This window comes from Molothrus aeneus, chromosome 5 (assembly GCF_037042795.1).
Source record: "Molothrus aeneus isolate 106 chromosome 5, BPBGC_Maene_1.0, whole genome shotgun sequence".
Taxonomy (NCBI): domain Eukaryota; kingdom Metazoa; phylum Chordata; class Aves; order Passeriformes; family Icteridae; genus Molothrus; species Molothrus aeneus.
The window spans coordinates 10,805,043-10,832,620 of record NC_089650.1 but is presented as its reverse complement, the minus strand read 5'-3'; the positions used below and the strand labels follow the sequence as shown (position 1 = coordinate 10,832,620).

Genomic DNA, 27,578 nt, shown 5'->3' with positions numbered 1-27,578 from the left:
CAAACACACACATGGTTTCTAGGTACTTTCAACTAACAAAGGTCAGGTCTGTTTGATTGATTAAGTTTAGCAAGATGGAGAAATTCTGTTTAAAATACTGCATTACATCACCACTCAACACACTGCTGTTATAGACAGCTCTTTTTTGAACCAACAGTTTTGTTAGTATTCCACAGTTAGAGGTGAAAACATATTTGCTAGTGATTATTTTTAGTGCAGAACCCATATGATAGCAGCATTCTAGAATAAGCAAAACTGATTCAGCAAAGATCTCTTTCCTTTAGATAAAAAAGATTTTCCAAAGGATGAAGCTAGACTAGCTGCATTATTTATAAAAACAGTTACTTCTGAGAAGCCTTAGGACTTCTTGGAAGCTTTCTCCCTATTGAGAGCTTTACAAGGCAATAGTAGGCATGAAAGGCAGGAAATTAAAGGGAAAAATATAAAGTGGTATATTGAATGCTTGTTCCAATTAACCTTCAAATATTAAGTAATTGATTTTGTCCTACTGCTGTTAATAATAAGAACATAAGTGCTTCCATATTAATGAGCTGTGTAAGGTCACTGAAAATTAAATGTTTCTATCATTATGAACATCTGACTTCTTCTTGACTATTCCAGTTTGCACAAACTAAAGGTATAATTTAGAGAACCAGAAGAAAAATCTCTTTTATATATATATATATATATATATAAAATCTAAGTAGCTCACGAGCAGTTGTTGCTAAAAAATAAACTACTCATAATTTAGAGAGGCAGCTCACTGTAGCTGAAGTTTGGCAGGAATTTATAACACTCCTATCTTGACTGAGTAGTAGAGATGTGCATCCTCAAACATCAGACAGGAGTTGTTTAATTACTGAGTGCAGTGATCATGGGAGATGCCAAAATTAAAGGCACCAAGCAATTCTGTGCACAGAGAAATGCAAGTTATGTTCAATGAACTGCTACTTGAGTTAACTACAGAACAAAAATGAGATCACTGACTCACAAAAGATCATCTGGTACTGGGCTGTGACAACTAGATGAATACAGACATGCAAAACTGCAAGTGCAGCTGAACGTCATCTACACCAATAATTCTACTGAAGTATTTCCTCACCACTGATTACACAACAAAGGTAACCCCAAACTATCCCTGTGTCTTTTCCTCTCAGAGGGTTTGACACAGAGGGAACAGAGCACCTTTAACCCTTATTTCAACAATTGGAAGTTAGAAAACAATATTGAAATCTTGTTCAAAGATGATTCCTTGAATACCAAAGCAGAGAAAACATTCAGAAAACCCCAAGAGTACAGCTACTCCTGTGAGGGAAGTAAGGACAGGAGTTACACCTACCTGAAGGCTTAGAAATAACATCTTACTACTGCACACCTGATTTTTTCCCCCCTACCTTTTCCATCTGCCAAATCAGGCATTCGGGACTCCACCACCTCCCCTGCAAGTGTTGATGGTCTCACTTATAACATAAAATAGCACAAGGCTGTGCAGAAGGATTAATTTTGTTTAAAGTGCCAATCATGTAATCAGCTAGCAGAACAAACAGATCTGCTTAACAGGTATTTTGAAGAGTAAAAGTTCTTCAGTTTCAATTCACAAGACAAAGGAGGTGAGCAGTAGATTCTGGACATGACTTGCTCACCTCTAGCAAAACCAAGAAAGGTCTGTCCTAGAAAATGATGGCATTCTAAAAGTAAAAAAGTTGACATCATGTTCAAATTAAAAAAAAAACAACCAAAACAACCAAAACATGACTAACATTTAACTTAAAATAAAGTTCTCTGATACAGTATCTAAAGACCGTTTGAATTACTGTTTTAGCTTTTGAACTAAACCCCTACTGTATTATATTGACCAAAGATTACTTGTACACACTTCATACCACTTACCTCCAGCTCTACTGATCTCCTGAACTGAACTCTGAGCACTTCTCTGATGGATTCACTGACATTTCGCAGAACAGCTCTTCGGGCCAGCACTAGAAATTAACGTCAGTCAGAAAATACCTTTTAGCTTCATCTCTAAGGTTTTTGTTCAAAGCTGCATTTTCAACTGTGCAGTGCATGAAAAAGCAGGTAGTGAGATCAGTTGCATCAAACAGGTAAGATGAACAACAAGGATGGGGTGAAGGTGTGACTGTATCCTAAAAAGTGACTGTAAAGTTTAAGGAACTGTAAGTTTATTTTCTCTTGTTTTGTTTTTCCACAGCTAATGTCTTCAGCCTTCTGATAAAAGAAACTTTTAAAGAGCCACTGAGGCATTCAAATGGGAAAGTAGCAGCATATTTGGTCTGACTTGTGAGTGAGTTCGCTGTCACAACACAGTTAAAAGTTTTGTAGGCAACACAAGGAATGCAGATAAGGTCAGACAAAAGCCAGAGAAAATATGCATCGACTTTTCTCTTAAATAAAAAGTAAGCAAACATGACATTAATTAATGAAAGGGATATCCACAGAGTTAGAAAGAGCTTTAAAATCCCCACATCCCAATAGATGTCACGTCTGTTACAATCACACTTGACACTGTGACTGTGGGTTAAGCAAACAACTGGAAAGTGTTGTGTTGTCATCCTGCATTTACTTTCCATCAATTACTTGCCTACAAAAGTACTCAAATTACATTTTAAAAAAGTCTTCCTCATCACTAGCATAGCTAGATCACCTATATATCTGGAGGATGAGATTATGCTCATTCTGCTTTATTTCTTGCAACTAAGTCTTGAGAGTAAAAAAAATTGCTCAGCACGAAAATGCAGCACTTCTGCAGCTGCCCTGGATTAGTTTGCTGGCACTGTTTTGTTAATAAGCTAGGAAGAGGCAGCAAAACACCAGAAAAAGCAAACACAGATGCTAAGACAATTAATTTTCAAACACACTAATGTCACTTTTTCTGGTTACAAACACACCAAATCCAATTGAAAGTAAGTATGGGAGGAGGTAAGATACAAACATAAGCTAGTAAGGTGAAATTATAAACATGGTTGCAAAACCCAAACTTTTTTTAAACCAATTCTCCTCTTAAATATGACAACATTACCTCACATGCAGGTGTTTTTTAATAAACAGCAGCAACAACTGAAAGGAGAAACTTACTCAGTCAGAACAATAAACAGTTTGGCAGAACAGTACCATGACAGTAACATTCATTTACAACCAATGAAATGATAAAGCAGCCTCTAACTCAGCACATTTGTATCAGCAATTTTTGAGGACAATTTCATTCTCTGTGCAGTGTAATGTATTTGTAACTCTCTCTCACAATGGACTTCGTTCAAGTGAACTCTATTATTTTTAACAACAAATGATAAATCAATGCTTTTACAGCTCTTTGTCTAAATTTACACCAGAAGGTTCACTTAGTTAATCCAAAATCTGCAATTTAGCTAGGAGTTCATGTTACAGTGGCTTCTGAAAACCAAAATGAAAATGCTGGGGATATCTTACCTGCAGTGACTAAGTAGGCGTCGGGAACGGTGATGTCGCAGACGTACGGCTGCCTGGTGGTTGTCACAGCAGAGGTCACAGCCACCACTTCAGACAAAGTAGTGGTCCTCAGAGGGGTGGAGGAGATTGTCCCTGGGCTGCCTGTAGCACTGGAGGAGATTGTCCCTGGGCTGCCTGCAGCACTGGTGGCAGCGGTGGAAGGAGCTGATGGATCAGCACCAGCAGTTACACTGCTTCCTGATGGAACCTCATGTCCAGGGGGAGGGCTGGCAGTCACAGGGAATTGTGTGGGAGCAAACGACGAGGTCATGGACAGAGATGCTGTAGGAAAGGGCATTATGCTGATGGCGTCAGCATCTGATGCAAGGATGTCAGGGTCTGTGGGAGGAAGGGCTGTGGGGACACTGCCCCTGCTGCCAGATGTTAAAAGCAGCGTGGGGTTAACTGTAGCACCAATATCCTCATCAGAACCCAGAGCAGTTGAAAGTAGAGATGAAGATATGTTTAAGACAGGAGTTGCTGGGAAGGTAGTAAACGAAGAGATTAGATTTGTTTCACTGAGCAAGATGCTGCTGGTAACAGACTGGGTGTCGGAAGTGGGCAGCACCAGGGTAGGAGCCACAGAGGGAGAGGTGGAGAGGGAAGGCTCCAACTGAGAGGTAGCTCCTGTGGCAGCTGAGGTAAACACAACTTCAGAGCCCACTGGCAGTACCGAGGATGCTTCCAGAAACACAGATGACTCTGAGTGAAACTCTGATGATGGCATTATTTCAGGAACCTGCGCATCTGGAAGGGATGATGTATTTGAATGAAAGTATGGTGTTTGGCTAAGATGTAACTGAGAAACCTCGGCATCAGTGGCAGAGCTGACAGTGGTAGCTAAGTCCCAGCTGGTAACATCCTCAGGAAGTACTGATGTCCCAGTCAACAAGGTCTGAGGTAACAGTGTTAATAAATCACTTTGCGTGACAGAGTAAGAATTTAGCATGGTCACTGATAAAGACAAGTAGCTAGATTCAATAAGAAACGGTGTTGATAAAAGATTGGATGGAAAATCTGAAATATTTAAAGACAGTTCATCACTTGTAGATGTCTTGCCAAGCAAAACCATGGATTCTGATGGCATTAATTCTGGCAGTTCCAGCAAGGTTGTCCGACTGATTGCAAACGACGCAACTGGCTCACTGGGGGTGATGGCAGAGTCCAACAGAGCAGTGGTGGCACCAGGAAATTCTACATGAGCACTTGGAGTCAATGAAATTGTTTCCAGAACAGGGAAGGTCTGGGAAATTGAGATGTTCAGTGATGTTTCCCCAGGGAGCTGATAGAAGGAGGGAGATATTGTTATAGGTGTTGTAGTGTCTCTAGTGCTTAATAAAAACATGCTTGAGTCAGGGATTTCTGCAAGTCTTGAAGAAAATGAAACAACTGGTCTTGATGGAAAAGAAGTATCAAAAATCTCAGGTGTAGGTTCCTCTAATTCATACCCATCAGTAATTATAGTTGTAAATGCAGTTATGCCTTGTACTTCAGAGGCTCTGATGGACAAAGTTTCAGCATCATCGCCTGAGCCCACATCATGTTCTGGGGCAAAGCCTGCTTCTGGCAGAAGGGAAACAGAGTCACAATACAGACAGTAACTGTAGGATCTCGTGAAAGGCACTGGACTCTTGAGCTCACTGACAAGCTCTGATTGACTTGGTATTTCTGAACCAGCAGGCAAATTTGGTGCTGTAGTGGAGAAGTCATGTGTAAACAGGCTGGCATTAAGAATTGTATTTGAGTTCACAGAAATGGCAGCTGAATCAAGAGGGAAAGACACAAGTGGAAGACTAATAGGATAAAAAGCAGGCTCAGCACTGGCTGCTGAAGCTGGTGTGAGCCAGGGAATGCTTGGAGTGGGGTAAGTCCTTCGACTGAGAGATTCTGCTGCCCTGCTACTCACATGGGTGTAAACATCACCATACAGGTCTGCACCTTGCACTGTAGAATCTGGGGCTCCAGGGCTGGTTTCACCCAGCAGCTTGAGATGGAGAGGAAATCCTTCTGAAGCACCCCCAAAAGGCAGAGCTGTTAAACTTGCATTGATGTTTTCCTGTGCCACAACTCCCACGTCAGAAGGAATGGAAGTGAAAGGAACAGCTGTATTTGGAGGGTACGACAGCAAATCTCTGCTTGCTGTTAGTTTTTCAGGATCTGGTACAAAAGGCTTTAGCTCCATAAGAGTGTGGCTGCGTTCAGGGACAGCACTCAAGGGAGTCTTCTGCTGTGCTGTTTCTGAGATATCATACAGTGAAGAAAGGACAGATAATGAAGGTGTTAGCAACACAGTTTCTAACATTTCTCTTGATGGCTCTACTGTATTAACTGAGTGATGATCTGTTAAAACTGCAAAAGACTTCACGGGAGGAGTCCACTGTGCCTTTGAAAAGGAGCTAATAAATTCATCATCACTTAGGAATACCTCATTGCTCCTTACAGAGACATCTACCAACGGCGTACTTCTCCCTTCTGAAATCATGGCTGTTTCTTCTTGGCTAAGTAAAGTCCCATCAAAGGAAGTGGTAACTGATGATAAAACTGTTTGAAGCAAATGACTTTCTTGGGACTCCAAAGTACTTCTTGCTAAGGCTGTTTGTGTCCTGCTGCCTGATATGCTTTCGTGCACCGTTGAGAAAAAGGAAAAATTCTGCTGTTCCAAGGATCTCTCATCTAAATCAAGAGGGAGAGAAAAAAAAAAAAGCCAAAACACAACAGATCAGCACAAGCGGTAAGATTGCCATGAGCGAATGTCACACTGAATATTTCTGGAGACAACTGCCCAGAATTCAAGGGTGAAGACAAACTAAGTAAAAACCCTCCACAAGCAAGTCAGCACAAATAGTAAGATTTTTTGTGAAACTCCATTCCTTGGAAATGAACAGGACAACACAAGCTCCTCTCAAAGCACTTGTATGTCTCTACCGCAGCACTCCCGAGGGACCTGTGGAAGAGCAGAAAGTGCCCCCCTCTTACCTGGGCAAGGTTACACTCCATGGCAACTAGTGGTCTCTCAAAGCAAACACATCAGAAAAGGAAACGAGGAACAATTCACAGGAAAATCTACATCATTTTAGGTGTTTTCCTCTCCTTTAGTATCCCTTAATTTTCTCTGGTTTCATTCTTTCTTAATATTAAGGTCACTAAAAGATCTACTCTGCTCATGAACCAGATCCTCCCCCTCATATCAGAAATGAGTGACACCAGAGATGAAGAAGGGTTCCCTTTTTCATAAGGCCTGGTATCAACAGGAAGAATTTGCTAACACGTTTGTAACATGTTATTTTTACATTGTCCACCATTGCTTCCTTACACAATTGCTATGTTTATTCACAGCCCTATAGGACTGCTCTCTTTAGAGGCCACCTGTAATAAAGCCTTCACTCCCCTAGTTTGCAGAGCTCAAGTAGTAATGGCCAGATTCAAACACAAAGGAGAAAAAGTTGAGAATTCACTACATATTTCAACAAACAAAATACTCTCCTCTCTCAAAAAGCATTCTTGGGTTACAGAGAAGATCTGTATATAAGCTTTTCCAAGAACAGATGAGTTTGGCAGAGAAAAGGCTGATTGCTTTCCTGAAATGTTGAGATTGGATTAATAGCATTCAGAGCTGAATTATTAAAGGAAATCACAGAAAACTGCAGCAGAATAGTTTTCAAGGGTACACACAAAGCATTCATCTTTAAGTTATCTAGCATGCCTGATCACCCTATTTTCACATGGGAGTGTCCAGGCAGTGCTGCTGGAACCCACTGGCAACACCCATTAACAAGGCTGGAGGGGCAGGAATCACATCCAGTTAAACCACCAGGGACCAGTTTAAAGTAAAAACAAGCATACACATTACAAAGCGCTGGACAAGTGATACAGTACACAGCTCAACTGCAACCACATCTGTAACCCTTTAGAGGATGCCTTGAACTCAGTAACTCACAGAAAGTCCTGCAGGAATAGCTCACTCATCTGTCTCCCAGTGTCTAACATCACTTTCCAGAGGTGACAAAACTGCTGTTCCTATCCCCTTCTCCCTGGTCTCTCTGCTGAACTCCTTGACACAACTTTTCAAGTGCTGACACACTGATTTGATAAATTTTGAAGGTGCTGATCTGAAAAGCACAACTAGGAGAGTTAATGCTTACCACTGATCACACCTAAGTTAATGCTGTGATTATATCCTTTATTTTGCAAATTCCACGCACAACGTTTTGTAGCATAACAGATACTATTCTCTCAAGCAGTCCCAATCCATTTTTTTCCTCCTCAAACTCACTGTAGGCATTACCAGCTTTATGATGCTTAGTTGGAGTACGATGATAAGATATCCTGCCTTACAATGCTCTAAGGTGAAGAACAAGAAGACAAGAAAAACACTCTTGTAAAAGCTATGTAAGACAAGTAAACAAGTCCATCCTCAACCTCTTCAGCACAGGTCAGATGCTTGAACACGACACGGTGCAGAACAGTGCAGCCACCATGCAATAACAGCTTTCACAAGGAGTTAACATGAGTACCAGACAAAGCAGCTTCCAAGAAGCACAGAACCAAAATGCACCCCGACACAGCTCTGCTAGCTGACCAAAAGTTGCTCAACTTTTTTTTCATTGCTGAAAGACTCCCTGGCCTCATTCTTTTCTTTGACTTACGCTTCCAACCTTTACTTTTCTCTTTGTGACATTCTGAGTAAGCAGGGAGTTACTTAAGGAAGACTTACAAGGCTATGGACCAAACATTGCCAAAATGAACCACTTCTCTCCCTGTATGCATGTGCATTTCCTTTTAGGCAGCCCTGTAAAATCCTGCCCAGCTTGGTACTTTGGACACCAAACCCTTGCTTACAGTGAATTCCACATTGCAGACAAACATGGTACCAGAGAAGGTTACTCCTTCTTCACCACAGCTTCATGTTGTAAATCTCTGCAGCAGTGCACAAGGCAGCTGTGACAGCTCCAACATAATGAGCACAGTAAATACAGCTGACAGTTAATATGACCAGACAGAGCTGAATACTCATACTAATTAGTAACTGCACTTTTGATCAGGTATCTCCACAAATCTTTGACTCAAAGCTAGAGGTGATGCCACAAAAACAATTCTACTGCCTGGCTATGCCTATACTGTGCACCATGTTCCTTCACCCACAGAGAGCCACTTTATTTTTGTTCAGCTTGATTGGGGAGCTGGCACATGGCAAGATCCTGCTGGAAGTAAGTAAATGTCACAGAAAAGATGCTCTGAAGAGTTAAGGGCATAACCCTAAGCTTTCCAACAGATGTGTAGAACAGGCAAGGCTTTAAATTCTTTCTGACTTTAGAATATGGTTTTTAAATTTTTTGGATGGTCTGATAATATTTTTTTCCTTGAAAGACAAAGGAATAATAAATTAATATTTCATCACACACTTGTGCCTTGCCTCTTAATGTAAAGAATCTTGCCACTGATGCCAGGAAGGAAAGAACACAACTTCTGAAATAAATGTTTCATTTTTTGGAAGGAAAACACATGGTGTCTTGAGAAAGTTACAAGCTCTAGGACAAAGTAAGAGCACTGTTACCTATGGTAAGTGGAAATAGGAAAAATTCACCTACGCATGCAGGATTTTGAAAAAAACCAACCAGCAAGTTTACAAGTTGCTGTTCCACCCTATTTACTCTGCTCAGTGTTTCAGAAGCAGGGAGCATTAGTGATACGCCATTAATAATACAAATTAGTGTTTTCTGTCAACTCCACAGAACAGTGCACCACTTGAATAGCGCTTGTCAGGACTGAGCGTGCCTCTCAGGGAGAGCAGATGGGACGCGTGGCAGATGTGTTTGGGAGCAGCCAGACAGCCCACAAAGAGGCAGGAAAAGCAAAGGAGAAAGGGAAGGAGGAGAAGGCACACCATGGCATGACAATCAGCGCAGAGTGGCCGCTCTGGCTGTGCTGTGGGACAAAGGAAGCAGACAGATTGCACATGTTCTGCTGCATCTCAATGCCATGGCTGCACAAAGCTATTGATGAGTATCAATGCTGACTTGTTTGTTTGCACAGCTGTCACTGTCGGGTGACTGTTCCCCGTTCCCGTTCAGATGGGCTCACATCAGACAAGCCAAACTCCACCAGGCTGATAACAATATGAAAAAGAATAGATAGCTTAGGGAACAAAGCTGTGATCCCAAGCCACAGCAAAGGCAAGGAAAGGCGAGCACTAGTGGCAGGGGCCACAGGAGTCACAGATGGCACTGCTACAATGCCACAGCTCAGACAATGACATTGGGACATGGGAGGAGCAATAACATAGGAAATCTGCTGGTGGCCAAGCTCTCTGCTGCTCCTGCTGCCCCCCAAAACAACTAGCTGGTGTCACAAGTAATGAAACCTGTCACTGAAATGAGCGACCCCTGAAACTGCCAAATCTGAAATTATAGCAGCACACCCGTGCCCCGCTAAGGCTGCTGCAACGTGTGAATTTGGCAAGGACAGAAGCTTCTCATGACTACAGCAAAGGACTGCTGCAATCCACAGAGTTCTTTGGTGACAAAAATATACCATGTCTGCACGCCAGAAAACTACAGCAAGTTCATAAACCAGAAACTAGACTAGTCATTCTTCCAGATAGCAATTACAGGGATGCAGATTGCATTCTTCCTGTAGCTGCAGTGCTAAAAAGTAATGTCTGCTCAGTAACCTGTAATAAATAGAAGAAAGGATGTTTTAAACATATATTTGTAATATACATATATATATATACACGCATATATACATTACATATGTATACTGATATGCTTTTCTATATTCTTCATTTATAACAAATATACTTCCATGTATTTTTTAAATGTAGGATCCAGATGTAATCTCACCTCTGTCAGTGATGCCTCATGTGACTTCAAAAAAGTTGCATCACTTTTCTGCGCTCTGCTATTAAGATATGGCAATTGTACACTACCACAATTCTCAGTATTTACTAAAAAGTCAGTAATTTTCTTTATTATCATGATATTCAAGCAAAGACAGGTACAGGCATGACAACAAAGACAGGAAATCTTTACTTGTAATAAAAATTAGGCCTTAACAATAGAACAAGTAATTTTCACTCTACTATTTTTGAGAAACTAAGTTATGAATAATAAAGTTTGCAAACAATAGAAAATGCCAGCAGACTAGCAGCAAAAAAGCTCAAAACATGTATCACTTAAAAAAAAAATCTTCAGAGTACTAACACAATGACCAACAAAATTAAATTTTAGTAGCTATGTTTTTAAGGCAAGGAGAAAAACTGCTCTGTTACTGCTACCCATTGTTTCAAACAGATGTGTTTTAGGTAGAAAGGCAATCAATGCTACATACATTACAAATATTACGGTAAAATTCCTGACTAATTACATAACAGGAGCTCCCAAATTATTAAAATTAAAGCTATGAGCTCACTAGGAATAGTCACCACTTGAAACATTTACCTGATTATGGCATGGAGCAGCATATCCCACTAAAGGGAAGCTTTTGATAACATATATTTTAACTTTTTCTTCCAGAAATGGGTAGTAGGAAATTGAATGCAGCGTAGGACTCAAGACCACCCAAGGGTAGAAAGAATGATAGAAGCAAATGGATCTGAAAAAAACTTAACTCTTCCTCCTACAGCTTAACACTTAATAACTTCCTAATTTATTTAACAGGATTTAGTACAGCTTCCACCAAAAGAGCTTGTATGCATTAGGTCATTGCAAAAAATTTATATAGCTCCCTTGTGCAAGCCTCTAACTAAATTTCTTAGGTGTCTGGCTTGTAGGAAAATACCAGTCACAGAAGCATGTGCAGACGAAAAGCTGTCTGCTTTCTTCTCTGGGAGGCATTAGGCAGGGATTGAACAGTGACAATAATTACCCCTGGCACACAAAAGCCAGGGAGAGGAGGGGATGGGAGCCTGAACTGTCCCTCCCTTCCCAAGCTCCAGCTCACAGCTGCTCTGCGGGGCTCCCAGCAGATTTTGGAAGGTTCTAGTCCCTGGAGCGTATGCTGCACCCCTGCCCAGTGCACCGTCAGGGCAGCAAGGGACACAAACCATACTAAGTCTCAACAGTTCTTTCTCAAAGATGTTGATTTTCTTACTGTAAAAGAATCTCTCACCATTTACCAGATGCTCATATGAATTTTAACTAATGAAGCTGCTGGTACCACCTGAAAGGCTAAAAGAAAGAGAAAGTAATGAAATTGAAAAATTATGCTGTCTCAGACCTCTTTCTCACTGCAGTTTGATGAAAAAATTTCATGACACAAATATCTGTATTATGAGGAAAATAAGTGTTACTAGGAAGCAGCAGGAAAAGTGAGTGCCTAGGTACACACATGCTCACTTTTACATACTTCAGGTTTGAATACATAGCCAAAAAAGATCAGGAACATCTTGAAGTCATTCTTCACCCACATGCACAGCTGTGGTTCAGCTGCTGCCCAGGTGCAAGTAGACAAGAACCTCTCCCTGCTGCACAGCAAATAAGCACAAGCTTCCATCTCTGTATGAGGAGAAAAAGTGCACCACAGCACAAAGGGGCTAAGACAAACCTGCTGGCCAGCAGAGTTATGAAGGCTTTGTAAAGAAAGAGGTTTAGAAGGCAGCCTAACTGCATTTCATACTCCAGTCAAAACATACACTACAAAATCCTCATGAACTCTTGCATTTGGCAGCCAATACCAAGGAACCTGTAACAGCAGGCACTGGCACTGACATTTTTTTCCTTCTCCAACACTTAAGCCACCCTCAAAATTTCCTTTAGGACATTTGCTAGTAACCATCACGTTGTTTAAGACCTGTAGGCAGTCTGAGATTCCAACTTCCACTCTATGGCCAATGGAAGAGCTCAGGAAGAAACTTGTGATCTATGCTCTGATCCAGGAATCTTCCTAACATGGCCACTGCTGAAGCAGAACAGGACCCTTTAGGAGTTTACAGTAAATGGCAGACTAAAAGAAAAAGAACCCACAGTTTTATTTGTCTTTATTTCATGCCGCTATAACACATTCTGTTTTGCATGAGAGAGATCGAAAACTGTGCAACCCAAGGAAAGCTTCCTGTAACAGAAGGTAACAACAAGCAGACCACCAGGTCAGGCATTAAGGGCAGGAGAACATACAGAAGGGGTCAGAGTGAGCCACTCCACCATCCACTCCATAAACACAAGCACAAAGCGAGATCCACCTCCCAAACATTACTACAACCTTTGGAAAACCGTGACTCAGCTAAGAAGTGGGCTGGGAACAAAGCCCATGCACAGAAGAGTTTGCTATGCCTACACAACACCTGCAAACCCCAAGGATACAGAAATCCTCTCCTGTGGAACTGCATGAAGCTCTTACAGCACCAAGATGCCTCGAGCTGACAGTCCCTCTCTAGAACTCCTCTGAAGCAAATTAGCTGTGACAATTCACTCCCTTTTCCAACATCTCAGAGAGGAGAAAAGTAGATGTTTATGACACTGAAGCCTTCCATGGCCACTGTGCCTTCCTGCAGACCATCACCCACAGCTGAGGACAGCAGTGCCTCCATGCAGAGCTCGGTGCTCCAACAGGACCGGCTGTCTGGCCACGCACACACAGGCACAGAAACCACACATCAAATCCCAGTTCAAAGTGTAGCTTTTGCTGGGAGCATTCACGCTTTTTTTGGCACTTCGTTGTACATGACATCATTGTGTGGGAAGCCATATGCTAGAGATAAAGTACACACAAACTTGAATTGACTTTACAAATGTTAATTCTAAGAAAAACTCTCATCAGATTTGCTCATTGGGATAACCAGGTCACATTTTTAAAATGTAAAAGCTTTCCTTCCCCCCACTTCCTTTTTTTTTTTTTCCTTTTTAATTGCTTTCTGCACAGCAACTTGATTTTTAGTCTCTAAGCAGGCAGTGTCAGTTTTCATCCAACTGAATGACTAGTGAAAAGCTTTATGTTTATACTCAACACTGCAGTGTCCACCAAAATGCAGATCCTGGAAGCTTCTGAAAAGACCAAATAAATTCCTACCAGCCTCTTTCTTAGTGCAGGTGACAGATCACTGAGTGGCATTTTGCACACAAGCAAAAAAATACATCCTTAAAACAAAACAATTTTACTTCTTACACTACATTATCACTATAAAATCTCTACAAGCAATGAAATGAGAGAGCCTGAAGACAAGAGTAACTGTCTAATTAAAACAGATCATACGCTGTATCCTAGAAACCCAGTTATCCACAGGGACTCTCTTCATTGACACATATCCTTAACTGTGCTGTGCTACCAACAGAGGAAAAATACCCTTGACTGAGCTTTAAGTTGCTCAGGTCAGCAGGCTTGCTGCTCCAAAATCCTGTTACTTCAAGGAATAAATGGAAGTCCCAACCTGCAGCACCTGAAAGCAGCTCCTGTGAGAGGCTAATTCACAAGGCTTCCGCTGCAGACACAAAAGCACGATGAAAAAATCTGAAGATGAGATTTTCAGCTGGCAGGGTACCATCACTCTGTATTGAACTCAGAACAACAACTTCATTGCTCCGGGGCCAGATCGCAACAATATGCCTGTACATGCTTAATTTTTCAAACAGTTGTGTATGAATAAGCAAATAATACCAAAAATCTCCTGCTCAGTTGGATATGAAGGCATTTAGTGGTACTCGCAGCATGTATCACTTGGCAAATCAAGGCACATGAAAGAGAATCTGTCAACGCATTTTCCCAGGAAAAGGAGATCTCAAAGAAAAGCTGGGAAAGAGAGCAGAACAGTCCCAGCTACCCCAGCCTTTGAGGCTGAAAATAAGCGTTTCACCAAAAGAGTGCTGAAAACATGGAAAGAAAAGAGACATTCAAAGAGATGGAGCAGAAATTCAAGAAGTACTCATGTACATTTAAGTGGAGGTTACCTAAGCTTTTTCTTTACAATGTGCAATTGTTATTGACCTTGACCTCGCCTGGAAAAAGAGAAATTAAAAAAAAAAAAAAAAAAAGACATCCCACCCTGTAATAAATAGAGCAACTGCATAACACCAAAGATCAGGCTTCTGCCATAATTCATACCCATAGAACTTCCAGAAGGCAATTTCCTGGCAAAATTACTAGAAAGAAGGCAACAGAAGTATTACTTTAAACAATAAGACCTATACAAGAACTTAACCAAAACAAACGAAAATTACCTTCTCTAGAGGTTGTCAAACTTAGGCATCCATTTACAACATAGACAAATTCAGTGCAGATATTTTTATTAGAGATTCTGGAACTGCACTGGCTTTAAGAATAATTATGTTATCAAGGATGTTTTCCTGTGCAAGTATCTCAAGATTTAGCAACTCATTCTTGTCTTTTTGTTCTTTTCTCCTTAGCAACATACTCCAAAGATGACAAGTAAAGAAACTGCAGTAGCTTGCTTCTGCAGAGAAATGAAACTTGCCCAAAGCCTTTCCTTCCACGTCCTTAATGCAATCCAACAGCCCTCATCAGCGCTCTCAGAGCAGTCTGCTGGAAACACGTTATCCTGAGCTACTGCTGCCCAAGCTTCCAGACCTGGGAACAACTTCATGACCAGCACAAATGAGTTCAGCTCAGCCAGCTCCAGCCAGGTTAGACCCTCTTTTCCCAGCCCAGAAGTTGGTGAAGCTGTGACACCACCAGTTATCAGACATACCCACTAAAATACCCAGGATTGTAAGGTGTGAGTCTTCTACTTCGCGGTACTCTTTTTTGCTTTAGAGTCGTGTGGCATCCCAAACTTAGCATAAAGGAGCTGTGGATACTGAAGTCCCCAAGTCATGGCAGTAAGACTATCCTGTAATAAGAACTACAGTTTCTCCATGGCCCAAAGAAACTTCATAGCCTCAGTTAACAACAGGAAAAAAAAAAAGCAGTAAACATTATGTTACTAAGAGTAGCAGAAAAAACCATAAAAGGATCTGCTGGAGGAAACGATGAATATATAGATAATCCAAAAAGAGAATCTAAGCATAGATTATATATTTCTTATGTACAGGACAACCAGGAAGGTAACAAAACAACTGTCAAGAGAAGTATATGGGAGTGGAAAGCATTTCAGTCATACTTTATGGGGCAGTCTGCTCACAGCATGTTTTACAGGAACAATATCTCTTCAGAAACATCGCAAAGTAAAACTTTCTAATTCATATATTGGAATTGGAAAAACAACAATAAAAAGGGCAGGCAAGGAATCTCTTCTTACCAAAACTTAGGACATACCAGCCAATTTAGAAACAATCTTGGGAAACAGATCCATTCATGTGCCTTTCTCAGGCAAGACTACCAGCAGAGCAACTGAAACACATTTCAGAACAACTGAGCATTAAAAAAAACAAAGAAACCACAGCACAGCTCGGAGAAGATGTTTGTATTATAACTGACATTTGTTAGAGGCATTCAAGAAAACATATTTACCTTAAAGCAGCAAGGAGGAAAAAAGTGGGCAAGGCATCATTCACAGGTGGATAACACCAGCCAGACTGACACATTCAGAAATAATCACTGCACACTTGTCACCTTGGCTGACAACGACTATTCAAGATCCTGCAGTACAGCACCATGTCAGCTTGGCTGGGAATTGCTACCAAAGCAAATGATGACACTGAAGAAATGATCCTTCCAAGTCCTTGACAGGACCTTTCCTGGCCCTTTAGCTCCCTGGGTCATCTCATCCCTCCACGTCTCTACTGTGCAAGACTACCTAAGGTTCCAAACTCCCCCCATTAAAGCTCAGACATGAGACAGCAAGGGCTGGAAATTGCAGCACACGTTGATCAAGCACAGGTCCAGAGATACCACTCTATGTACCACACATGGCACTGGTAAAAACAGTCTCTGCTGAAAAGAACTGGGCCAGGTTTAAAAGGAACTCAGGTGAATCTCACATATGGTTAAAACCAGCCTCATTCCCATGCACTCTGGAGAAAGCAACTGGGAAACAGGGCTGAGATGCATTCTGGCTGCTGTGTCTCCAAGACAAAGACAAGTAAAAAGAATAATATCCAGAACAGTAAGCATGGGTGTCACAAGAAGCATACAGGCTTCTCTTCAATTCAGACCTTGGTATTTGTTTTGACACAATCTCATCTGCATTTTAGGACAACACAGAAGTTTAAACTAGTGAAGTGTGATGAGTTCCTTCATTATGTGGGACCTCTCAGGACAGTACACAAAGATTTTAGAAGATGAAATACATACACCTTAGATTACCAAGAAACTTGGAAAAACTGTAGGTTTTTTTCTGCTTATGATGTGGTCAACCTATCTAATTCAATCTATCTACTTAAAAAGATATTGTCACATTGAATCTGGTGAATTACCAGGTTCCTTTCATAGGAACACCTCAGGACAACACTATGTTTAGAAGCTGAAAGAGCCACCCACTGGATTCTAAACTGAATTTAGAAGTTGGGGGTTGATGTCACAAATAGCTACAACCTTTCTACTTAAAAAATATCACTGCATTGAAACTGAGGCTGCCACTGTTCTCCACAAGGTACCACACATTTAAAGCATTTCCCTTCCCTTTCCAGATTTTCCCAGAGGAAGGAAATAAATTCAGTTACATCTGTAATAAGACAGAGCTGTGGGAAAGCACAAGTTCAGTTTTATAGGGAATAATGACCTGAGTTTCAAGAATAAGAACACAAAGTAGAGACAAGACTGATGCACATTTTATAATTTGAAAATATATATGATTTTCCAAGATAAAAAACAGATGCTATTCTGCTTTACTGCATGCTCAGTACAATTTAAAATAATTTCAGGCTTCTTCTGTTGATTTTTCAAAAAAACTGGCTTATCAACACAATGTCTCCAAACAAAAATGAAATGAAAATGACTGCACATATTATTAACTACTTCCACTTTTATCCAAGATAATGATAAAATACACAGTATTGTTAAAATACACTGGATAAAGAAATAACACTCATCTGATAATTTCCATAGTGTATCAGTCTTAAGAAACTTACTGCTCAAAAGAGTCCTATTTAAACCTGAAATGGGTTCAAAAGAAAGGGGAAAATACACTAATGTTCTCTAGTGAGTGTTTGTGACAGAGTACAATGTACAAAAATGCTCCTTCATATATCCCTTAGAAAGTTGGAAAATCCACACCTGTACATAAATGCTCCTTCACGTATCCCTTAGAAAGTTGGAAAATCCACACCTGCTTAAAGGACAGAGACTGCTAAAGGAAAGCACATCAGGTATAACCAAACATTCTCTTAAGAGCCAACCCCAGATCCTGTACATTGGGATCATTCCCCTTTCTTAGGTGGAAGGGCTAAATTCAAGATCCCCATTGACAGTTGATGCATTTTTTTCTAATAACCTAATCCCAAGAAATAACATTACAGATAACTATACGTCCACACCTTTGAAACCACCAAAAGTGCTGAGACACCCCAAATTAAATTTCTTGAAACAACTACTTCAAATACAGTTAAATAAATAAAATTATCTCATGAGAAAATACTTTCCTATGGAGAAGAGCAGCCACAACCAATTAAGTCTTCTGTATGAAGTTGATTTCAATTATTTAAGTGGCTACACATGCATATGGGTATTTTCTCCCCTTACCAAAGCTTGGCTTTTCCCAACTCACAATGCCTAGGTGTCCATTTTCAAAAAAAGGCCAGTGTTTATGGATCACAGCACACACACTCTGTACTACTTTGGCCTGTATTGTCAAGCTAGCATACAATTTTTATTTATGCTAAAGGAAAGCAGGTCAATCTTACACAAGTTATGAGCTACAATTTACTCTATTTCATTCCCTGTGCTTTCAATTCCCCCCACAACAAACAGTCACTTGAGAGTGGACATTTAGCCTAATTGTCTCTCACTGCAATATTCCCACTATCCCATGAATACTCTCTTGCTATAAACTGACCTAATATAGAGACTGGCACAAATACAGTTACCATAGACTTAAGACATAATATCTCCACTCCCTGGATAGAAAAAAAACCACTTCAGTGAGGGTTTTTCCCCCAAAGAATAATTAGAATAAATTGTTCTGAAAACACAGGGAAGTTTCTATACTCTTTTAAAGTGGACCAGATGGGGCTCAAAATGGTCTAAAGAAAAGACTTTGGAGTACAGGTGCTCAGTTATCCTTTGCTTTTAATCTGACACAGGTATTCACACATCTGTCAAGTGCTGTTATCCTAACCTGGGGAGGTTTGCACACAGAACTTCAACTACACAGAGAATTCAGTTCATTAACTAATACTGGACTGCCCAGGAAAGGATGTGGTACAGATAAAATCTGCTAATTAAAATGAAAAGAGAAAAAGCACTGGAAGTATCATAGTTTGAGCTTTGCTTTCAATTCAAATTCATGATATTTAAACATTTCCACTTGCAATGATCTGAGCCTTAATTCAAAATTTGGAGTAAGAATTTTCTTTTCTGTGCAGATTTTCTCCTGCAGGGCCAACATTACATGGCAGCCACCACAGTGGGACAACTCAGCTTAGCAGTCCTAAGCAGAGCCCCCAGAGTGCTTTAGGAAACAGTGGCTCTCATCCAGCTGACTGCACAAGATTCTTCAGGAAGGGATACGAACCCAAGTGGGTAGTCTCATGCTATGATACTAGAAAAGGAATTAAATGAGCTTTTTGTGTGACTTTGTCTAGATTTAGATGCTGAACTTAAGGAAAAATATGGTCTAATTATAAATAATCCAAAGAAAAATACACAAGTGGAGGGACAGAGGTGCTCCAATGAGGAAACAACTGGGATAAATTTGGGATTAATCATCCTAAAAGAAAAATTATTAGAGTCTAAAGAGAAGGTGCAGAATAAAACATGCCAATTGTTTTCAAGCTTATGTAAAATTATAGAAAGAAGGAGTAATCTGTTTTCCACATCTATACTGGATAGCTCAGCAATTTACTACCAGCCATGAGGATGTTTTCCAAAGGCCAGTCTGTATTGGAAAGGATTGCTCCAGGTGATCCAGGAGCCTCCATCACTACAGGTCTTTAAGAACAGTTAAAAGAACCACATCAGGAATTACAATTTCAGCTGATTTTTGCTTTAATACTTCTTTCAGACCTATTTCTTCAACAGGCTGTGCTTATGATCATCCAAACTTTCCCACTACTTGAGAAAGGAACCTCTCTAGGATATGTGAAATCAAAAATATTATCTTATATATAGTGAGATATATAGATATATGGATGTAGATACAAAATATATATATATATATTCACCATAAACATGAAGTTGCCAAGGAAAAGGTAAACTAACACACTTAAAGGTATGCTGAGTGGGGATTTTAATTAGTGATTATAGGGAATTCCCTATAATCTTAACTGGCCATTAGCTGCCCATGGGTAGTAAGCAAAGTGCATAGAACTAGAAGAGCAACAGAACAATATGTTCTGTATTCAGCTGGATAAAAGCATATACAAACAACTTCACACCACTGAGAACTTGGCAGTGAAAGGGACCAGTGTTTGAGAGCAGTATGTGTAGGACTTAGTCACCAGTTGTGCATCCTTTGTGGTGAATGTGTTATTTACAGCATCTCTGAACAACCACAGAAACTCATTATAGAAGCACAACTTGTCTAGCTGTGCTGTCAGGGACCTTTCTCAAGTGAGGCAAGCCTCCAAATTCTCTTTTTTGCCTTCCAGCATTGCCCATTCTCTTTCAAAGGCCACACTGTTCAGTCCTTGATTACAACGGGAATAACAAGTCAAATGTTATGAAAGACTCAAATAAACCAAGCAGCATTTCCACCTGTAAGCAAATCACAGCTGATGTTCAGCTCCCCAGAATTTGTTTCTGCATCTTCTTACAACCATAAGAAAGGAGAAAGAACTTATAACAGTTTCTTAGTTATTACCACAGACATTTTAAAAGCATTCAGTACAAACCTCCATACAATTGTAAAGTCAAAAAAGTCATCCCCTGCCCAAACATGCCACCCTTTACTTCATGAGGCCATTTCACCCTCTCCTTCCCCCACCCTGCTGCTTCCCACAATACCTACAGAAAGGATGAAACCAAATGAAAAATCTATTTCGAGCTGCTTTGGACTCCTACAGCTAGCTAAGAATTTTCTTTATCAGCCTAGGCTGTGGTTATCCTCAGCTGCACTCCCAAGACCTGCTTGGACCTCCAAAACTACACACATTTTAACAACTAGTGCAGCCCTGCAAACAGAGATTAAGAGCACAGTAGGACAGTTCCTGCTGCTGTGGAATGCCTCAAATTCCTATCACTGCTGACAAAAATGGCATGAGATAAATTTCCAAGCATATACTGCACTGGAAGTTGCCCCCCTCCCACCCAAACTTATCCTTTTTGATGCTTCCACCTGCAAAACTCAGATGAGAAATGGACACGGACAGTTACACTTGTGTGCTGCAGGGTGAAGGCTCTGGCACCTGCAGCAGTTGAGGTTATTTCAGCCTCAGCTGGGAAGGCAACAGAGGCTGCTCTTTCTGTGCAAGTAAAACTGGAAGAAAATCTATGTATGCACTTTTTGCCCTGAGAGACAGAGCTATTCTAACATTGCCATCCTAGGATCAAAGAAGAGTGGTTTGCCTCCTCTAGTATAATACACTGACCCCCAACAGGCAGAAAAGTTAAAAAGGGAACTCTTGGAGATGCTCCAAGATAAAGCAGGTGAAAGATATTTTGCTCTCACTTGCTGGTTTGTGGCACCACGTACAGGGCCCCAACAGAGACCCAGACTCCAGGCCTTGGCAATACCTGTTCCATGAAAACCAGCTTAATGAAAGGTACACTAAGTGCTGGCAGGAGTTTTGTCTCAGCCATAATATCATAAATTAAATTTATTCTGAACTGCTGAAACGAGACCCAAAAGATCTTTTCCTCTAGCTTCTTATTCTCCCTCCTTGTAAAGTTAACCACCTGGCACCATTTCAGCTTGAGATGAGCCTAGATTTTATTCGTTCACACACATACACATGTTCATTCTTTATTAATTAGGATTTGGAAAAAGCTAAAAGCATATGGCCACGTAAGCTTTCTACAGATTCAACAGTAACATCTGAGGTTATTTCCAGCAATATTTTCCATTCTGGTCCATCAGATCATCAAATCTTTAACCCACAAATGGTTTTGCTTATTATTTCCTCAAAATGAATGACATTAAAAGACTGGAACACTCAGTACCAAACTCAGCTGGGAGGTGTAAGCAGTAAAGTTTCCATCCAAGAAAACTTTATTCAAAAATAAATAGCCAGGTCTAGTACACATTTCAGTCAAACCACAACCTGCTTAATAAAGAAACAAAAACCACAGAAAAACAGCCATATTATCATAAGTATTTACAAAACCAGAGTACCATCATCTTCACAGGCAGCTGTGTCACTAAAGCACCCATTCAGCTTCTAAAAAGCTTCCTTGAGACCCTCAAGGTCCAGGCACCCCCATAATTACCTCCACAATCTTCTTATGTGCTCAGAAGTCCCTGCTAACACTAGCTGTCAAAAAACCCCCCAAAAAATCACTTTGCCATACCTTGCAGCACTAACTCAAAAAACAGTAACCACACTTTGTGGTCAAGGACCAGTTATCCTTTTAGGAGACAGGAGAAAAATATTGACACTCAATGAACTACCTGCAGTTGCCAGTTCTAGTTTTAGCAGTTTCCATGCCCAGAGACATGGGATGTGGTTTCCTGTTTGCCAGGTCTCTGAAATGTCACATTATACAAATCACCATGAGGATGAAGGCAAATGGAAGGCATCTCATGCCATGAATATATGAACAGTTAAAGGCCTTGGAAAAAGCAGGTGAAGAGAACATTAAACATAAACATACATATATTAGCTCTAGTATATACATACACATAACATATCAATATGTGTATGTTCAAGGTCATTTCTAAGGGTCCTCCCTACACAGCAGAGCTTAAAGCTGGGATCTTTCACCATTTCCTAGCCTGAGACTCAGCTCTTATTTCAGTAACAAATTCTTCTGTCTTCACACAAGAGATCAAAGTACAGGGAATCACATAACACTCGTATCCAAACTCTGCTATGATTTTATGGAGACTTAAATCCTCATCTCCATCTCTCTTCTCCCTCCTCTGCCCAATTTTCACTCAGCAACCTAAATCAAGATGAAGATCTTAATATTCTTGTGAAGATTTGTAAGATCCTGACCTCTGGTATTCACATTGTCTGAACAGAGAGAGACATAATTCTCTCTCCCAGGATTTTTCCTGGGGAAGGCAGTGAGAAGCTCAGAGAAGAAGAGAAAACAATTCTTATCTCTACTTGCTGCTCCTGTTGTTTGGCACATGTGGAATGTGTTATGGAGATTGTTCACACAAAGTGATTTGTTAATTGGACACCTGTGAGGGTTGTTTGGCTTGACTGGCCAATTGGGTAAAAGCTGTGTTGTGACTGGGGCCAGACAGTCACAAGTTTTTCTTTAGTATCTCTTTAGTATAGCATCTCTTTAATATAGCATAGTATTAGTGTAATATAGTATAGCTTCATAAACAATTGTTCAGGCTCCTGAATCATGGAGTCAGAGCACATTATTCCCTATGTCAGGGATGCCTGCATCGATACTGATCTACCTCTAAAAATTCCAAGGGCCTTTGGCATAGTAAGTGAAATTATCATCTTAAGGAAGGCTACAAGAAAACCAGCCAGCAGTAACAACCAAAGACATGTAAATAAAGCATGCTGCTCCTCCTGTCAGAAGGCAGCACTGGAAATGGGCAATTTGAGGAACATGATTGCCAGCCCAGTCTCTGGGAGACACTGCAGGAGCCTTCTTTGCAGATCTGTTTCTAACAGCTGCCAACGATGCACAGGCCATAATCCAAAATCGCTATACTAAGCCTGCTTTCCTAAGCGAGTATGGAGTAACTTATTCTACTTCTGCCTTCTCCAGTAACTTCTGAATCCAACAGCCAATTCAAAATATACTCAACAGAAGTCTAGGAACTCAGAAATAGCCACTTTCATATTTCATGAACATAAGCATCTGAGATGATGAAAGTATAAATTAATCATTCATCTGCCCTTCTCCCCAGAGTGAGGCTCAGGCAGAAATCATGCTTTTAAGATGCCTTTTGGGAGCAGGTGGCTAGCAAACTTGCATACCCACAGTTCCACACATAGCACCACATGTACTGTTTGCTGCCCAGTTCAAATATCTCTTTGACACTGATCTTCTGTGACTGCCCTGGTTGGACAGAGATAAAGAGAGGAGAGGGAAACAGAACACTAGTGTCAAGGTACTAGGATTCATAAATTCTGCCCATCATGGAATATATTTATTTGAGATCACAATGTCCTTCCATCCACCCACTTAGTTCTGTCCTGTGCAGAAACCCCAAATCCACCTAGTCACAACAGTTTCTCAATTGGCCGCACTGAACCTAATCACTTCAGAAAATGAATCCTACTTCCAAGTTACTTCTGCATATGGTTCGAGCACCCCAACTCTTCCAGACTCAAAGCTCAAGCTGGCAAACAATCATAGAATTGGTTAGGTTGGAAAAGACTTTTAAGATTAAGTCAAAACATTAACCTAACAGTGTCAAGTCTACCACTAAACCAGGTCCTTATGAGCCACACCTACACGTATTTCAAATACCTCCAGGGATGGTGACTCAATGGCTTCCCTGGGCAGCCTGTTCCAGAGCTTGACAACCCTTTCAATTAAGTAATTCTTCCTAATACCTAATCTGAACCTTCCCTGGCACAACTCAAAGCCACCATTTCCTCTTATCCTGTTGCCTGTTACTTGTGAGAAGAGACAAGGATGAGGGCACCTCCTTTTCTCCAGGCTAAATATTCCCTCAGTTCATAAAATTTCTGCTCCAGCCCCTACTCCAGCTTCACTGGCCTTCTTTGGAGGGGCTCAAGGTCTTTTTAGTTCAGAGGTTTATTCCCAAAGTCGGTCTATTCAAGACAGGTATAAGAAGGAAAAGCTGTACAGGTTCAACCTGCGGTGTTTGGATCACCTCAGGGTGCCAAAGACAGCCAAATGCCCAACACAAACAATGGGTTCTCACCCAATGAAAAAAGAGGCAATCTTGTTTTCCCCAAATAATTATTCACTTGTTAGGTAAGTGAAAAGATTAGAACAATTGCTTGACAACAATGATGATGATGATGATATTATGAAGCTGTTACATTATTCGAATTCTGACTCCTGTTCCCATTGCAGAAAGAACATACATGAAATGATGGCAGTCCTACAGCAGATTCCATATTACTCAAAACCAAAATTTTCTTTGAAAACTATTGTATTTGATAGTTCCCTCTTCCACTAAAATGAATTCCTGTATCTATGAGAAATCTGCCCTTTTCCAAATCCTGTTTCCAGCTCTAAATACTGCAAAAACTTGACAGTAAACATGGTTTCTTTCTTGGTTTAACAGAGGTACAGTAATACACAGCTCCAGCATTGCCTACACTTCATCCTGCAGCTTGAAGTCCTCTGAAGAGTGATTTCCTTTCTCATTCTTACTGAACATTTTGTTCACTTCACAAAAGAAATAATTTCGTTAATATAAAATTGCAAAATGAGCATCCTACGTGACATGTATAAAAGAAAATAAATTGGAGAGGAGTATGGTTATAAACTAAAAACTAAAGTAGACTGAACTACAAGTGTAACTTGGACTCGGGGCTGAAGTTACAACAAGGTAGATGTTCTCTTCAGATTTACAGAGATCATGAGTCAGATGTAAGTAATAGCTAGGAATTGAATACATCACCGTGCATTAGTCAGAGCACTAAATTCAGCATCACTCAGGATAGGAGAGAAGGATAGAGAATATGCATCTTCATTACTCTCCAAAGCCTTCTGGCCCTAATTTATGTGCACAATTAAATTCTGTGTATATTAATGCATTTAAGTTATTTAATAATTTGACTTGGAAAATCTGTAATTAGGCTTAGCAGTCAGTCCTCATCGGAGAATTGTTATTTCTGGATACTTAGAGCAGCACTGTATTTATATGCACATTTGGAATTTAGTCAGTCCTTTCAGCTTCTAAGGATTAGAAATTTTACTTCTATTTCCAAACCATAAGCTAAATTCTGCACAATCTGTTATCGGATCTTGATAAATCATAGAATCATTTCATTTGGAAAAGACCTCCAAAATCACTGACTCCCACCATTACACAACCCAAATTCATCACTAAACCATGGCACTAATGCCACATTCACATGGATTTTTAACACTTCCAGAAAGGGCAACTCCACCACTCCCCTGGGCTCTGCTTCCAATGGCTGACCACTCTTTCAGTAAAGACATTTTTTCTAATATCCAATTTAAGTCTCCTCCGGCACAATTTGAAACTATTTCCTCTTGTCCTACCACTTGTTACCTGGGGGAAGGGACTGATCCCCACCCCACTACAACCTCCTTTCAGGAGGTGATAGAGGAGTGATGGAGTCTCCCTTGAGCCTCGTTTTCTCCACGCTAAACATTCCCAGCTCTCCCCCTCAGTCTGATAAGGAGCAGCTGGTGTCCCAGACTCTTCTCCAGCTCCTTGCCCTTTTCTGGACACCCCCTCAATGCCTTTCTTGTAGTGAGGGGCCCCAAACTGAGCCCAGCACTCCAAGTGTGACCTCACCAGGAATAGAGGGACCATCACTGCCCTAGTGCTGCTGGCCACACTATTGCTGATAAAAGGAGGATGTCACTAGCCCTCTTGGCCACCCGGGCCCACTGCTGGCTCATGTTCAGCTGCTGTCAAACCAGCACTCCCCTCCAGGTCCTTTTCCAGTGGGCAGCTTTTTCAAAACTCTGCCCCAAGCCTGCAGCACTGCAGGGGTTGTTGTGACCCCAGGGCAGGACCTGGCACTGGGCCTTGCTGAACTTCACACAGTTGGCATCAGCCCATTGAGCAGATCAACATTCCCACAAAACTTGGTGTTCCCTGAAAAGTGAGGGTGCACTCGACCCTCTTGTCCAGATCATCAACAAAGATATTAAACAGGACTGGCCCCTGAACACATCAAGAGGCCAGATCTGGCCTAAAGGCATGGCATTCAGCTTTCCTGCTCCTTACACATTCCAGCTTAACAATCAGAACTTCAATATGCACAGGTTAGACTCTGGAACTGACAGACAGCTATAGGGGGGCAGAAGTCTAAAATCTATGGGCTATTTTCCCAAATCAAGTCACATATGTACAAAAGATTTATCTGTAAGCTATATAAAACCAAAACTGCCACCATCATTTTATGCGTGTCATGTCAGAAGTCAGCCTGTCAAAACACCAAGCAGCAAAACCGAATCAGCCCTTGAAGAGAATGTGCTAAGACAGCAAAGAAAGCATACCAAGCCTCTGCTAAGTGTCTGTTAAAAAAAATAGTTAATTAATATCAAACAATACCCTACCAGAAAAAGATATAGTAGGCTATTTTATTTCTAATTACTCAGAAAATTATGTTGTTGCAGTACTGTGACTAAGTAGGGCAATGATCTTTTCTCTCAAAAATATAGGATTTGGGAGACCCAAGTTGCATGCCAGCTTTGATTAGCACAGCATTCAAGAATCCCACTGTGGTGTACCTTCCTTTCCAACAGAAATTTAACTCCCATAAGGAATCAGAAAGGCTAATGAATTAACCAGCTGCACAGCACTAATTTCCGCATTCTTAGTGCATGGTTCTGATCTCTGCAAGGACATTTCAGTCCTTGAGGGAGGAAGAGGGAGGAGCAGGCTGAACAAGAAAGTCAGAATTTGTCTGCTGCACCTTGGCCTAAGAGAAAATGAAATTAGGTGAAATTCCAATTATATGTTGAACACTATAGTGACAAGAACCAGATTAAAAAAATCCTAGATCCTCTAACATTCTATGGTTTGAACTTTTGAAATAAAACTAAATTATTTTGCATTATTAACAGTTTAGAATTTAAGTTTTTCTTTTAAATACACGAAAAAAGCATCAACTCTTGAAATTTAAGCAGTGATAGAAATTTTCATAACATAGGCTATTACTTGCAGTTAATACTAGTACTATGCTTACATTTAAAGGAGAATAGAAAGAAGATCAGTGCTTAAAACACTCCACACATCCACCTGCAGCAGCTTAAAATCATACGTGTAACCAAAAATGAAGACATTAATTCTTTCC

General features: G+C 40.7%; 1 protein-coding gene across 3 annotated transcripts in view; it reads right to left on the bottom strand.

Moving 5' to 3' along the window:
• The window catches only part of KIAA1549 (KIAA1549 ortholog), a 141,987-nt gene that overhangs the window by 67,619 nt on the left and 46,790 nt on the right, over window positions 1-27,578 (bottom strand). For all 3 annotated transcript variants that reach the window (XM_066549631.1, XM_066549633.1, XM_066549632.1), the window contains exons 2-3: window positions 3,445-6,156; window positions 1,891-1,979 (exon numbers count right to left, since the gene is read on the bottom strand). In XM_066549631.1, coding sequence (XP_066405728.1) covers window positions 1,891-1,979; window positions 3,445-6,156 — 2,801 coding nt within the window. The remainder of the gene's footprint in view (window positions 1-1,890; window positions 1,980-3,444; window positions 6,157-27,578) is intronic.